The sequence below is a fragment of the Myxine glutinosa genome, chromosome 5 (assembly GCF_964187855.1).
Source record: "Myxine glutinosa chromosome 5, kmMyxGlut1.1, whole genome shotgun sequence".
Taxonomy (NCBI): Eukaryota; Metazoa; Chordata; class Myxini; order Myxiniformes; family Myxinidae; genus Myxine; species Myxine glutinosa.
Window position 1 is genome coordinate 210,051,075 of NC_136265.1, and position 16,270 is coordinate 210,067,344.

A 16,270-nucleotide genomic window follows, 5' to 3' on the forward strand; every position below is an offset into this window, starting at 1 on the left:
AGACGAGTTTGTAAATGAGTCAGGAATGCGCCCGAACATGATAATCTCTTGTCCACCTGGTCACAGCCCCTGGCTGAAGCACCCCCCTATCGTTTGGTAAACGGAACTCACAACAGGAGGGGAGCGAGCTGATACCAGGACTTGGTACATGCATGACCTCGGGGCATTAGCGGAGAGGGGATTAAAATCCAGTTTGTCCATATAAACGAGAGCAAACGTGGAGTCAGAAGAAGCTGCTGCGCAGAGCTCTGACCAACGGGAGTGTCGGAGGAACATCAGCCGAACGAGAAGGACCATGCGAAAAGAGTTAACCTGATCCATTATATTATGCGGTATTATTTGGTAAATGGAATGAAGTGAATAACCAGTTAATAAACCAGACCTTTTGTAAACCTGTGTCCGGTCATTGGAGTCCTGTGAGTCTCGCAGCTACAAATTCTCCAACAGTACAATAAATCCCTGTGTAAGTCAGTCTTGTTCCGTTTGTCTGTGGTCTGTCGGGGATAAGATAAGACTGTAACTAAGTGCCCATCTCTTCTGTGTCTTTACCTCATTGCCTTGTAATCTACCCCTTTTCTCCCCCACTAATTATATCCTCCTCCGGAGGTCTTGAGAACTGTACCCCCTTGCGTCGTTTCATTTATCCCAGTCGTTGTGTCCTTTCCTTCATTGATTTAGCGTAGCGCGATTTGGCCAACGTTCGAGTGGAATCGGGTGAGTTGGGGGTAATCGGGTAAACTGTGCGAACACGGCGGCCATTCCGCTCGGCCCATCATAACATCTTAAGCCGTGTCCGTAACAATTGGTGTCGAGGAGTGAGATCGGACCCGAAATGCGCTTAACGCGCTCAAAATTACAAGTAACCGAAATTTGTTTTGTTTTACAAAAAAAAAAAAAAACAGAATTTTGAAAGTCACGCTCTGGCAGATCAAGACGGCTGGGTTCCGGTAGAGGAGAGTGAGGCAGGGTCGATCCAGGACCAAATTGAGGGACATGAGGAGAGCGAAGCAGTGAGGGCGGCAGGTTCGCAAAATGGCGTCCTCACGCACGAGGTTACGGGCGCGCAAAATGGCGCCTCGCACATGGCTACGGCGGCCGCACCCGCTGCACAAGTGGGAGGGATGGCCCAAATGCAGGCCCTCATGGAGCAATTTATGGTACAAATGCAGGCGTCCCTCAACCTGCAGAAGGACGAGATGAGGGCTGATAGTGAGCGATTGGGTGAGCGATTGGAGGGCCAAATGGGGGTAATGAGGGACGAAGCGAGGGCTCAGAGTGAGCAATTGGGGGTAATGAGGGACGAAGCGAGGGGTACTGGTGAGGGATTAGACAAGAAATTAGAGGGGTTAGACAATGGGATAGAAGGGGTGAAACATGGGTTAACGGGGGTAGAAAACAGAATGGCCGCTCAAGAGAATCAAATCGAAGGGATGAAAAAGGGGTTAGAGGGGTTAGAAAACAGTATGGAAGGCAAATTGAGGGACATGAGGAACCAAGCGGAAAGGGAAGTTTAAAAAATGGGGCAGCAGATAGAGGGGGTCAGAATGGGGGTAGAAACTAAATTGGATGCTCACAGGGAGGAAATGGGGCAGATGAGGGTGGCATCTGGGCAGGAGATGCAGGTGATGGGAGAGGAGATCAGAAGAGGTGTGAGTGAGTAGGTCGGAGGAGTGCGCGAGGAGGTGAGGCACTGTAAGGAGCACATGGAGAAGGAGGTGAGAAAGGGGACTGTAAAATTGCAAGGTGGTATAGAGGAGTTGACGCTGGGAGTAGAACAACTGACAGTGGGACAAAAGGAGTTGGGGGAGCAGGTAAAGAAGAACACAGCGGTAATAGAGGGTTTAAAATCGACACAGAATGAGATGAAAAAGGACGTAGGGGTAATTAAAAAAGAGTGTCAGATGGTACGTGAGGGACTGACAACGAGGTTGGACGAGGTGACAGAGGTAATGGAGACGAAGGACCGGCAGGTGAGGACGCACATGGAAACGGTCAAGGTAGCCTTAGAGGACGAACTTGAGGAGACGCACCGGGAAATAAAAGAGGTGAAGCAGAAATTAGAAGAAGTGGAAGAAGGGGTGAGCGAAATTAAGAAGCGACGGAGAGGGGATAAGAAAGAGATAAAGGAGGAAGTAAAAGAATTGGTCCAAAGTCTGTGTTCGGATCGTGATGATGTGCTCATTAACCGGATGAGGGATTCGCAGGTGATGGAGGAGAAGCGAAGAGAAAGAGGACCCGGTGTAAGTGGTGACCAATATGGTCGTGCGTATGATGCGCCAGGTGATTTAATAAGCTTGGGGGTCGAGATGGACCCGGGTGTTCGTGAGAGGCCGTTGGTGAAGTGTGCGACAGGTCTGGTGTGCGAAAAAGGAGGTGTGCGAGAAAGTCCGACTCTGGGGTGTGTGAGGAAAAAGTGCGTGCCAAGGAGTGAGGGTGCTGTCGAGAGTGAGTCGGTCGTAGCGCGTGTGCGAGGGAGCACCTGGAAGCGCGTAGTGAGGAGTGTTACAGAGGATGTAACGGGAGAGGGTGTGCGAGAAAGATGTGTGACGGACAGGTGCATGGGGAAAGAGTGCGCTGTCAAAAGTAAGGAAGAGTGCACACCTGTGGTGAGTGTTACAGAGGGTGTAACGGGAGAGTGTGCGCGAGAAAGGTGTGTAACGAATGGGTGCATGGGGAAAGAGTGCGCTGTCAAGAGTGGAGGTGAGAGTAGTAAGAGTGACACGGAGCGTGAGTTTGTTGTGACAGGTGAGAAAGGAAGCACACCTGGAATGGTAGAGCGTGTGTGGGAATGCACACTTGAGTTGGTCGTGAGGCACGTGGTTGGGTGTGCGAGTGAAAGCACACCTGTGATTGTCACAGAGGAGGTGACCGAGGAAGGGGCGCGAAGAGGTGTGTTGGTGAGGTGTGCGAACAACGAATGTGTGCCAAAGTGTTCGGTGGTCAGGTGTGTGACCAAGTCTGTGAGCGGAATGAGTGTACCGAGGTGTGTATGGAAAGGTACGAGGAGCATGGGAACAGCTGGAGGTATGAGCAAGAAAGGGGTAGCGTATGCATGTAAGCATGCAGGTGAGGCATCGACGGTAACCGGGTTAGCGGTTAGAGCGACTTATAGCCGAATCGGGCCCTCGGTGCGTGCCGGGCTTCGCGTGCCGCGAGAACCAGCGGGGATCCGAGCCACGGCGGGTTCGAAAGGACCGCCGTACGCGATCCACGCTGGGCCTCGCTTTGGACGGCCGCGTCCGTGCTCCACTAGGCGGAGCGGGCAGCCCGATAGGAAGGGTCGTCATGGCGACCACTTTTTGTTGAGGCATTCCGGCAGGTCGAGATCGGGCCATGGGATGGCTCCGTGCCGAGATGGTGCGTGGGACCTCGGCCCGGGTAAACCTCCTTCCCTGCACCGAGTGCCGGACGCATCCAGCCGCTGGCACAAAACAACCCGCATTCATTGCTCGGCTGTACGAAGCCGAGCTTTAGAAGGGAATTGGCGCACCGAGAGGATCTAATAAGTAGACGGGTGATGAGGTTAGTGTTTTGGATCCAAAATTAGAGAAAAACAAAATTTGATGATTGGCAAAGGATTGGCAGTAATGATTGGTAGATGATGGGTAGTGATTGGCAAATTTTTGATTTGTTGAAATTTGATGTGCAAAATTGGTAGTGGGAGATGCCTGATGTGGTGGGATGGCAACTCTGTCATCCCTCACCAACATGGGGGGCAAATGCGCTATAGCTTATGGGGTGTATGGCAGTGAAAACTAGCCCAGGTGGGTTAGGATATTGTGTGTAGGGATCTAGCGAAGATGACATTAGGTAACGTTAAGGTTAGTTAGTGACTGATACATGTAGTGGGGACGCAGGTAGATTAGAGTGGATGATAATGACGAGGGAGCGCAATAGTTTAAAGGGACAACTGGGAAGCGCAAGTTTCAGAGGGGAGTAGTTAGATGAGATGATGCTGTGTGAGAACTGGACAGTGTATGAGTAGTGAGTGTTGTGGATCAGCGCAAATGCGCTTGGGGGAGAGAAGGGTGCAGGCGGCACCAAGTATGAGAGCACAGGTGTGCAAGTACAGGTGTGTGGAATACATGGAGTATTGGAATGAGTGGTGTGGAGAGAGTTGGAGTAAGTGGTATGGAGTGGTGTGCATGGTGCGAAGGTGTGGATGGGGGAAGAGTGGACCCCTTTTCACGAGTACCCGGGGAGGGTAGTTTAAAGAATAGTTAGAAGGTATAGGTAAATTGTGGTTGGATATTGGCATTTGTGGTGCGGTTGCAGAATGGTATTGTGGATGGGTGCATTGGTGTGGTGAAATTGGCTGGTCGTGTGGCCTGTTAGTATGAGTGTGAATGGTTGGGCACTCCGCCACTGTTAGATGTCGGCCAGGTGAGGCCGCAGGTGGGCTCTGGGAGCCGTTAGTGTCAGTGGGTGCCTGAGGATCCCGGGTGTGGATCGGGCAGCCCGTGCCAGAAAGGGCACTGAGGGGTTGAGAGTGCGAGAGGGCCTTCCCCAGTTAGTTAGGTTAGGGTGAGGAGCAGGTGAGCTCGGTAGGCAACTACGGTGGTGGAGGTGTGCAGGTGGGTAGACCTGCTGGGAGAGCTACACGTCACAGCCCAGAAATTGTGCGAGGGCACCGAGTGATGAATCGGGGGAGTGAGACCCCAAATTGAGAAGCACCACAGTTTGGTCAATGGGAATTGGTTTTTAGAACCCATAGTGTAAGTTGGCCAATGGATTGGCAGGGAAAGACCCCGGGTAATGTAAAGTTGTTAAAGTCATTTAGGAAATAGTTAGGATTGATGAACCTGTCGCACCATACGCAGCCACTTACCTGAGGTGATAATGATGACTCCACACCTGTGTTTCTTTGTTTTGGGTTGCAGGAAATGAGAATTGCTGTGTGGATTTGTGAGACGCATCACGACGTGGATGAGACATTGGGGTGATTCCATCTCTCCCTCCCTAGGAGGGACTGATGATGAATTGGTGATGGCAAATTTTGATGTTGAGTTGGAGATGGCAAATTTTGATGTTGAGTTGGAAATGGCAAATTTGATTGGTTAGGAGGGAGAGAAGACGAATTTGGTTTATGGGAGGAACGGGGAAGACAGTAGGGACGTTTGTTGATGTGTAAAGTAGATGTTTATGGGTAGTGTTGTGTTTTGTGGATACAGTAAGGGGTAAGGGACGGGCAATGTAGGTTACCTGGTGGGGGGGGGGGGGGGCATATGGTAGGAACGTACCTGTCTCACCTGGTTCCCATGTGCCCCCAGTGTGCATTACCTTGTATTGCGTGCACTTTTGCGCCCTTACCACCTTGCTCACTTGTCTTATTTTGCCTCCCACCTCCGAGGATCTGGCTTTGGGGCAGAGAGAGAGGAGAGAGGGGTGCTGGCTCCGCAGTTGTGGGCCTGTACTTTCGCTGCTTGCTGCCTGGATCGATACACCATATGGACCGCAATTTTGGTGGCCGCCCACAATGGACCGCAGTTCTTTTGCGGGCAAGCACCACCCGTTGATGGACCTCTGGGTCAACGTGGCACCTATGCCATACAGGTGAACCACTTTTAGTTGGCCCCCCTGACAGCCACAATTCAGAAATGGACGCGGTTGGCGCCTTTCTTTATTTCTAAAGAAGCCAGAAGGCCAAGTGCACTCCATGAAGGCAAGACCAGCGGCAGAACATCGGCCGGCTGCGACACCACCGGTGACCATGGACACTTGATTGTGCATTTTTATGAACACTTTATTGGTGCACCGGATGGTGCTGACTGTGTGTATGGGGTGGTGCTTTTGGTGCTTGGATGGGGTGCTCTGCACATTATTAAAGGCCGTAGGGCCACAGGGCACTCATGGGTTGGTGTATCGATGCTGGCATGCGTGCTCTCTCTATGCATAACATCTGCATGTGTTCCTCAAAGAACAGGTCCTGGATCGTAGTGTAAATATCAGTGTAGTCTTGTGTAAATAATGCTCCCTAGCGGCTGTATGTTTAGTTTGAGAATGCTTTCCGCGATTCGGTTATCCTGTGGGTGTGTTTCTGTTAGGAGAAGGGTGCAACGTCGCAGGGGGACATATTTACTCATTTGTGAACATCTGTAAAACTGTCGCACTCAGGGTTGAGTTAATAGTAGAGGGAACTACATCTGAGTGCCACACTAACGTAGGTAAAAATTTATCGGGTCGGGACGCCCCGAGGTAGAGAAGGGTGCAATGTTGCGGATATGGGATTTGCATCCATCCATATCCGCTTGTAAATATTCCCCTATTTCCCCAACACTTCCCAACTATCCCCAATCCCCCATTCCCTAGTCCCATTTTCTGTAAACAACACTCTGTAGACCCGACCTTCCCCTATTTCCCCCATTAAATGTCGCATCCAGGTCCACCGCATCTCACGTAGACAACTATAGGACATCTTGCTAGTTATTCTTAGTCTATGTCAGTTAAGGACTCGTTTCCATTAATTCTGACTCTTCGTTGCACCAGAATGTGATTGTATGGCACCGTTAGGAAGTTTAGGACCTCCCAATACCTCCCCGCAGCTCTTCCTCATGGTACAACAACAACAACAACAACAACAGCGGCGGCGGCGCGGGGCGTGTGCGTCCTCACTCCGGTTTGGTTGGTAGGGGATGTTGGGAGGGCACCATTGATGGCAGGGAAGGAGAAGGGTGCAACTGTTAGGAGAAGGGTGCAACGTCGCAGGGGGACAACAACAACAACAACAGCGGCGGCGGCGCGGGGCGTGTGCGTCCTCGCAGATTGTCTGTCAGGGGGCCAACTTCAGCCTTTCCAACGAGCCGCCATCGAGCATGTGCTCGACGGGGTTACCAAGTAGGGGCTCGCTGTCAGCTCCTCATCAAGGGCGGAGCCCGGTAACCCCCGCACCCAATAGAAGCGGCGGACCGATCCCATCTGGGGCGGAGCCAACGAGCCGAGGGCGTGTCACTCCCCGCTGAGCATGCGCAGGAAGAGGGAGGTGACGTCAGATGCGCGCTGAGCTTGGAGAGAGAAGGACGCCACCAACCGAGCGCTGTGACACCTCCCTGCATCTTTTGGACCGTGCTTTATCCTGTCCCTGAGCCAAGGTGCACCTTGTGCTATCAACCGACCTGTCCTTCCCTGCCATCAATCCCTGTGTAAGTCAGTCTTGTTCCGTTTGTCTGTGGTCTGTCGGGGATAAGATAAGACTGTAACTAAGTGCCCATCTCTTCTGTGTCTTTACCTCATTGCCTTGTAATCTACCCCTTTTCTCCCCCACTAATTATATCCTCCTCCGGAGGTCTTGAGAACTGTACCCCCTTGCGTCGTTTCATTTATCCCAGTCGTTGTGTCCTTTCCTTCATTGATTTAGCGTAGCGCGATTTGGCCAACGTTCGAGTGGAATCGGGTGAGTTGGGGGTAATCGGGTAAACTGTGCGAACACGGCGGCCATTCCGCTCGGCCCTTCATAACATCTTAAGCCATCTTACCGAAGCATCTGCATCAGCTGAACCTTCCCATTCCTCCTTCCAGCATTCATTCCTGCCATTCCATCCTTCTTGTGTACGTGAGTTTGTTTTGTTTGTCTTGTCCCAGGGAATAAGTTAAGCTTGTATAGTTAAGCTCGTATTTTCACTGTGTCACCTGCTTTTTCCATTTTACCTGTATATAACCTTGACTGCTCCTTTTGCTTTAGTGTGTGTAAATAATAAATCCTGTTATTCTTCTGTACGTCTTCTTCTTCCTCTTTACATTCGGTCGCTTTAGAGGTTTCCATATTGAATATCTGTGGCACGATTTTGGCCAACGTTCAGGAATCGGGTTAGTCGGGGTAACTGTTAGGGCCGCGGCGCCATCCGCTCGGCAAAACAACATCCTATCCGCGGTCCGTAACAATATATATATATATATATATATATATATATATATATATATATATATACACACAGACTTGGCATTTAATATGGCATTTTTTTTTTTTCTTGACTTGGGTTTACTTTCTTAACTCAGTATATCAATCTGGTGGGTTTCTTTTACACTTTGGTGATTTATTTGTTAAAAGAACCATGTCACTGATTGTCTGTCGCAGCAAGAAGTCAACAACAGGATTATATCACAGGTGGCGTGGCAAAATGTACAGACAGGTGCCAATACAAGGGTTGTTGCGTTCTGTATTAGTGGAAAACAACTGCTGCACGTCTCCAAAGGTTATTGCCGCTTCCTCTGGAGATGGTCCGTCAACTCGACAATGCTGTTTGTCATGGAGTGGTGGCTTTACGAAATTACGGCATGAAACAGCATGCTATTGCTCGGCAGTATGGCATCACTCAAGGTCAGGTGTCAAGGATCCTGAAACGAAATGATCAGAGGGGTGTCCCTACTCCAATACCGAGGCCAGGACGTCCGCGCAGAAGCACAAGGAGGGATGATCGCCAGCTGCACCGGTTAGTCCGCAATGGCCGTACCAAGTCAGCTAATCGGCTTGGGGCTGAGTGGCAGCAACTGGCAAATGTGCCTGTATCCAGAAGGCTATTCAACCAACGACTGGTTCAAGCAGGCTATCGTGCCAGGCGTCCCCTGAGAAAGCCACGCCTGACGAGACAACACCGCCAGCGCCGATTGCAGTGGGCTAGAGAGCACCGTCAATGGCAGCCAGGACACTGGAATCACGTGATCTTCAGTGACGAGTCTAGGTTTCTGGCCTATCGTCAAGATGGCCACGTCCGAGTGCGCAGACAAGTGCATGAAGCCTACAACAAAGATTGTATAGTGCCAAGAGTCCAAGCTGGAGGTGGTGGGGTGACCGTTTGGGCTGCTTTTCATGCAGGGGGCAAAACTGACCTGGTTGTTCTGAATGAAAACCTGAACCAGTTGAAGTACAGGGCCATTCTGGAAGAAACATTGCTTCCATTTGTTCGTGCAGCCTTTCGAGGAAACTTTGTCTTCCAAGATGACAATGCATGGCCTCATCATGCTCGCATGATCCAACACTTTCTTGCTGACCGTGGTGTAGAGCATATGGAGTGGCCTGCCATGTCCCCGGATATGAATCCGATAGAGAACTTGTGGGCAGAATTAACGCGTCAAATCGACCACTTGGACCAGCAGCCGACCTCTGTGCGTGAATTGCAGCAGGCTATTGTCACTGCATGGCAAGCGATTCCTGTCCAAACCTTGGCAAAGCTCGTGAACAGCATGCCTCAACGTGTACGTGCTCTCCTGAATGCTCGTGGGGGTTACACGAAGTACTGAACTGTAATTTTACTGTCCGTAATCCCAGTCGTAATTTAACTTTTGTTTTTGTTAAAAAATTTTTTGCCTAATGTGCAAAATAAAGAGATACTTCTGGAAAACGTACAAAAGTTTAACACATTACTGTCCATGAATTGAGTTCGATATCAGTTTACATCACTTTCAAGGATCAATTTATTTGTTTCGAAATGTCAAATGTGGTTTTTGTTTCTTTTAAACGTCACATTAACAAAATCTAGAATAATTTCAACATAATTCCAATGAACTTTTGGTTCTAAGACATCTTGAAAAGTAAGTTCACCCCCACAAAAAAAATATTCCATATTAAATGCCAAGTCTGTATATACATATACATATGTATATATATATATATATATATATATATATATATATATATATATATATATATATATATATATATATCTATATATATATATATATATATATATATATCTATATATCTATATATATATATATATATATATATATATATATATATATATATATATATATAATATAATATATGTACATCTTATAATAGAGCAAACGTACATGGTTATGTTTATATGGATCCAAACGTCTTATTCTTCTTCTCAAAATAAAATTAACACACAAAACACAGTCCGTGAACTCTTAATTATGTTTAGACTGCTGAGACCCCTCAGACCTTTGACGACCCTTTAAGTCCCCCAAGACACTTAAAACCACCAAGGTTCCTGAAGACCCAAAAGACCTTGAAGACCCAAAATACCCCGAAGAACCAAAACACACAAAAGCCCCTGAATACCCCAAAGACCCCGAAGACTGAAAACATCCCGAAGACCCAAAAACCAGGAAGACCCCAAAGACCCAAAACACTCAAAAATAGTTAGTGGTTGAATTCAGTTAGCCATTATGTAAATCCTATTCAAATTTCAAGTCAATCGGATGAAAATTGAGGATTTTAGAAATTAAAAAAAAAGTGGTTGACCTTTGCCCTGTGTTGACCTTTTGGCCTACACTGATCTCAAAAATAGTTTGTGGTTGAATTCAGTTTGCCGATATGTAAATCCTATTCAAATTTCAAGTCAATCGGATTAAAATTGAGGATTTTAGAAATTTGAAAAAAGTGGTTGACCTTTGGCCTATGTTGACGTTTTGACCTCAAAAATATATAGGATTTTGTCGGACCACGACCTCAGTGAAGTTTTGTGAAGATCGGTTTCAAATTGTGACCTGTAGGCAAGTATGTGAGTGGACAGACAAACACACACACACACACACACACACACACACACACAAACAAGCAAACACACATACACACACACACAAACAAGCAAACACACACACAAACCGGAGTGATCAACATAGTTGGGGAAAAAAAAATTGCCAAGTAACAAACGCAACCGGCCAATATACTTGAAAAATCTTCGATTTTGCAAGTAATAAGTAACAGACGACACACCATTATGCACAGGGCCTTTGTGGCCACCACTGTATAAGGAAGTGTGCTCTGCACAAACGACATTGGTAAGATCAATTTTATTGAATGTAGGTTATAGTGAGTGTAGGTTATAGTTATCAGGAAAGATTATCATGATCATTGCACTCGCCGTGAATGAATGAAAATGAATGATCGTTTTAAGGCCATTTTCCCCGCTCGAGCAGGGGTTAGCCTTGCGGGCCCCTTGGCAATCATGGTTCCCTGTTTTGAGGCAATGTTTTATGGCCGGATGCCCTTCCTGACGCCAACCCTTGGTCGCCTCTTACGATGCGCAGGGATACGGTGTACCTATTCTAAATCGGGGTACACACCATGATCATTCATCCCAGCAAGCTGGTACTCAATTTGCCGACCTCGGAAGGATGAGCAGGCTGAGTCAACCCCCCTGGCGTTAATTCAGCGATCGAACGGGATTCGAACCCAGGATCCTCGGATCCCAAGCCGGCACCCTAACCGCTAAGCCAACACCAGGCTAATGAAGAATAAAATGTCAAACATCCCTCAACAAGAACCCTGCGTAGAAAGAGACTGTACAAATCCACGAGGAAAAGAATAATTGTTAAATCAAAAGCTGTTAGCAAGCAGGAGGCAGGTTAAAGCGATGTTTCTTTACTCAGGTTTGCTTTACATTGCCGTGACCTAACCAGCTCAAAATAAGTCTTCAAATGCTTTCAATATCCTCAATAATGATGTAACTAAACTTGGCTGGAATATTTATTGGTCTTTCTGATCAAGACCGTCAATCTATTAATTTGGGAAATTAACCTTCCACGTCTCGTGAGAAGAGTGAATCAGTGACATGAAAATCAATTTCGTTTGTCTCTGCATTTGTGTTATTGATTTCCTTTTTTGGGTTGTTTTTCAACATTTCAGGCCAAGCACTTGAGTTGTGATCGCTGCAGACTCTTCAGCTCCTTGCCACGGTGTTCGGCTGGTTCCCAGCAGCGGAGCACTGCACCAGGAAAGGCCTTGACCTGGCTGCTTGACAACCACTTCAGGAGAGATGTCACTTTGCAGTCACACACCAAGGGATTACCATGTAGGTAGGCCAATGAGAGTTCTGTACACATGGGATTGTACAAAATACAAATTTTTCAACTGCAAGTATCTCCAGATGATAAACTTTTGCATTATAAATGGCATTGACTGGACATAAACAAAATAATGACAACACAGTTAGACACCGCTCATACAAAGCTGGACATATTTTCCTCAAGTACATCCAACACAGCACTATGTTTAGGGAGCAAGGCAGACATCCCAATCACCTTGTTTTACCTTTGAGCCTGGACAAAGCTTCTCCATCCATGGACTTGAGACGGTTGCTGTTCAGTGCCATCTTGGATAGACGTGGTACATGCTTGAAGGTATCGCGTGGAAGTCCCTCCAGCCGATTGTTGCTCACATACAGTTCACGAAGGTTCTTCAAACCCAGGAACATTCCAGTCGTCAGGCTCTCCAGCGCATTGTTATCCAAAACAAGCATTTCAAGCTTCGTTAGTGATGCAAAGGTGCTCTCCTGAATATCTGTCAGCTTGTTTCCAGCAAGGTTGAGAAAGTCCAACTCCTCAAGACCTGTGAAAGCTTCGGTCGAAATGCTGGAAATTTTGTTCATCGCTAAGTCGAGGATCTTCAGTTTGGGAAGATGCTGAAAGACATTTGAAGGAAGCTTACTTACGTTATTCATTGGCATGTCCAAGTCAGTGAGGCTCTCAAGACCTGTAAATGTGTAGGAGTTGATGTCAAGGATTTGGTTGAGGCCGAGAAGCAGGAACTGAAGACGAGGAATGTACTTTAAAACATTGTTCGGAAGATTATGGAGGTCGTTGCTGTAAAGGTTCAACAGCTTGATTTTCTTGGAAGCAGCAAATGCTTTCCCGTGTATCATTGAAATCTGGTTGTTCTCCAAGCCCACACTTTCAACTCGTGGATAATTCTTGAGTGCTTCGAAGGGCAGCTTCTTGAAGTTGTTATTTCCTGAAATACAAACAGTCGAATAGTTACTGGTTCGATGTCTATATCGATCATCATCATATCCTGTTAAAGATACATGTGCAAGGAAACATGCAAATGCCTCCTAAACGAGGTTTGAAAAGCTACACCAAGACCAAACTAGCACGGCGCTCGGTGGAGCACATACCCCTGCGAGACTGACCATTTTTGTTTTCTTTCCCACTGATGGGCTTGATTTGCATCCGAACCTGAACCGAAATCGAATCGGCTTGTTCTTGTCACTTACCCAACTCATCCACCAAGTTTTGTCATTATCCATCCATAACTTTTTCAAATACCGTGTTAAGTGTCCTTTTCGGCCCGATCTCTCAATGGTGAAGAATCACTTTTCAAAGTTTAAAAAAATTCTCTTATCCGGATGATGATCCACATTTTAAAAAAAAATTTGTGTTCAAGATTGAGGCTCGTGTAAGAGTTAACATTGATCACAAAAAGACAAACTGACACATAAAACATATGATAAAGGGAGTGGGAGACAAAATGGAGAGCAGGGACATCGGGAGATCTGTGGGAGGGAGAGGGCTTGGGGGGGGGGAGGCATTGGAAGGGGGAGGGGGTGGAGGTGGGAGAGGTTAAAAAACACGTGGACACAGCAAGGACTTCCAGGAAAGAAGTTGGAATTTCTAAAAAGTGGATCTGGGGTTAATTAACGGGGGTAGAAAAGATCAAGGTTTTGGATGGGGGAAGATAAAAGATGGTGGTGAACAGCTGTTTTAAAGACTGGAGGGAGGAGTGGGACTGAAGAGAGCGAGGGAGTTTGTTCCAGAGGCGGGAGAAAAGAGGAATGAAGGAGTGAAGGTGAGCACAGAGTCTTGATTTTGGCAGTTTCACCAGAAGAGGGTTGCTGGGAGATCTTGTGTGACCTGTAGGAATATTTGGGGGACAGAGCACAGAGAGAGCTGGGGTGGCAAGGCCGGAGAGGAGTCGTTAGAAGACAGAAAGACCACCAACCTGCCTGCGTTGAGTGAGTGAAAGGCCCTCAGAATTAGCTTCATCGCGGGAGATTCCAATGATTTTGAACGCTTTGTTTTCAACAGCGTGAAGACGAGCTAGGTGTGAGGCAGGAGCACCAGACCAGAGGGGAGAGCAGTATTCCATTGAGCTGCGGATGAAAGCCTTGTATGTGGTGAGGAGCTCAGGTGTGCCAAGGAAGGACTTCACATGATGGAGGATGCCCGCTTGGAGTTTGCAAAAAAGCACCGAAAGGACTCTCAGACTGTGAGAAACAATCTTCTGTGGGCTTTCATGTGTCTTTCACTGAGGAGAGGCTTCCGTCTGGCCATTCTGCCATAAAGCCCAGATCAGTGGAGTGTTGCAGTGATGGTTGTCCTTCTGGAAGTTTCTCTCATCTCCACACAGGTTCTCTGGAGCTCAGCCAGAGTGACCATCGGGTTCTTGGTCAACTCTTACCGAGGCCCTTCTCCCCCGATTGCTCAGTTTGGCCGGACGGCCAGCTCTAGGAAGAGCCCTGATTGTTTAAAACTTCTTCCATTTAAGAATTATGGAGGCCACCATGCTTTTGAGAACCTTCAATGCAGCAGAAATTTTTTTGTAGGCTTCCCCAGATCTGTGCCTCGACACAATCCTGTCTCTGAGCTCTGCAGGCAGTTCCTTCGACCTCATAGGCTTGGTTTTTACTCTGATGTGGATTGTCAGCTGTGAGACCTGAAAAACAGTCACGTGAAAAAGTAAGTACACCCCATGTAAAGTTTTGACTTTTTCAACATATTTCAACATGCAGCTATTTGATCTTCATTCCAACAATACTGATAGATAAAGGTGATATAATACAACAAATGTCATGAAACATTTACATTTTGTAGTCCATTGTATAATTTAAATAAACATGAATGCAAATTTCACATGTGGAAAAAGTAAGTACACCCTTTGCTCTAATAGGTGGTATTGCCCCCTTTGGCAAAAATAACCTCAAGTAGAGGTTTCTTATAACTGTCTATCAGTCTCTGACATCGACTGGGAGAAATTTTTGCCCATTCCTCCATGCAGAATTCTTTCAGCTGTGCGATGTTTGAGGGGTTTCTTGCATGCACAGCTCGTTTCAAATCCCCCCACAACATCTCGATTGGATTTAGATCCGGGTTTTGACTTGGCCATTCCAGAACCCTCCATTTCTTTCGTTTCAGCCATTCCTTGGTGGATTTACTTGTATGTTTTGGGTCATTGTCATGTTGCAAGGTCCACCTTCGGTTCAGCTTAAACTCTCCGACAGATGGCCTTACATAATCCTCAAGTACCCTCTGGTACAATGAAGAATTCATAGTGCATTATATGATGGTGGGCTGCCTAGGCCCTGATGCAGCAAAGCTGCCCCAAACCATAATATTTCCACCACCATGCTTTACAGTTGGTATCAGGTTCTTGTGGTCAAATGCTGTCTTTGGTTTTCGCCAAACATGTCTTCTGGTACTGTGGCCAAATAGCTCTACCTTGACTCATCTGTCCAGAGCACATTGTTCCAGAAGTGCTGGTCTTTGCCTAGGTGTTCATTGGCAAACTTTAGTCTTGCCCTGATGTTCTTTCTGGACAGCAAAGGTTTCCTCCTGGCACACCTCCCATGTAGATCAAATTTGTGCAGCCTCTTTCTAATGGTAGACTCGTGCACTTTGACATCATCAGTGGCAAGAGCTACCTGTAGGTCGCGTGATAACATTCTGGGGTCCTTAGAGACTTCTTTCAGCATCTTGCGGTTTGGTCTCGGGCTGAACTTGCTGGGGCGGCCTGGCCTGAACGAGTTGGCAGTTGCTTGGAATCTTCTCCACTTGTGGATGATCTTCCGGACAGTCGAATGATTGATTTCAAATTGTTTGGAGATCTTTTTAAATCCCTTCCCAGACTCGTAGGCATCTATAACCTTCTTTCTGAAGGCCTCAGAGAGCTCTTTTGATCTAGGCATGGTGACGCCGCACACTTCAACAACAAAGAGCAAACCAAACTAAATGTCTGAGGTTTAAATAAGACAGGTTCCTCCAAGATCCTCTCTAAAGATGTTCTAACCATTTGCACCTGAGCTGGTGCACCTGATTCAAATTTTAGGTGTTTGAAGTAGTGATAAATGTAGGGGTGTACTTACTTTTTCCATATGTGAAATTTGCATTTATGTTTATTTAAATTATACAATGGACTACAAAATGTAAATGTTTCATGATATTTGTTTTATTATATCACCTTTATCTATCAATATTGTTGAAATGAAAATAAAATAGCTGTATGTTGAAATATACAGACCATGGGCATTGAGGAAGTTAGGAGTGGAGGAATGGTTGATCAGAGTAGTGATGGCAATGTACAAAAGAGCACGCACAGCTGTAAGGACGAAGGACGGGAACAGTGGTGAGTTTGAGGTGAAGGTGGGAGTGCATCAGGGGTCGGTACTAAGTCCACTACTATTTGTAGCTGTGATGGAGGTGCTGGCTCAGAACGTAAAGGAGGGTTTACCGTGGGAGTTGTTGTATGCAGATGATCTGGTGTTGATTGCGGAAAGTATGGATGGACTGAAGGAAAAGATGAACAAGTGGAAGG

General features: G+C 47.0%; 1 protein-coding gene across 1 annotated transcript; it reads right to left on the reverse strand.

Annotated features, from left to right (window-relative positions):
- Window positions 1-11,586: 11,586 nt before the first annotated feature.
- LOC144892188 (uncharacterized) lies at window positions 11,587-12,912 on the reverse strand. Its single transcript, XM_078777467.1, has 3 exons — window positions 12,858-12,912; window positions 11,996-12,754; window positions 11,587-11,777 (listed from the first exon to the last, which is right to left on the reverse strand). Exons 1-3 carry the CDS (start codon window positions 12,910-12,912, stop codon window positions 11,587-11,589), a joined length of 1,005 nt encoding a protein of 334 aa, XP_078633593.1.
- Window positions 12,913-16,270: the final 3,358 nt, after the last annotated feature.

Excerpts from the sequence above, each read along its gene's own strand:
- LOC144892188 (XM_078777467.1), bottom strand. The coding sequence starts at position 12,912 with ATGCAAATCAAGCCCATCAGTGGGAAAGAAAACAAAAATGGTCAGTCT. Across the intron at positions 12,755-12,857 it reads AAATGGTCAGTCTCGCAGGG|GATATGATGATGATCGATAT; the intron begins GTATGTGCTCCA and ends TATCTTTAACAG. Across the intron at positions 11,778-11,995 it reads AGCTTTGTCCAGGCTCAAAG|AACTCTCATTGGCCTACCTA; the intron begins GTAAAACAAGGT and ends CCATGTGTACAG.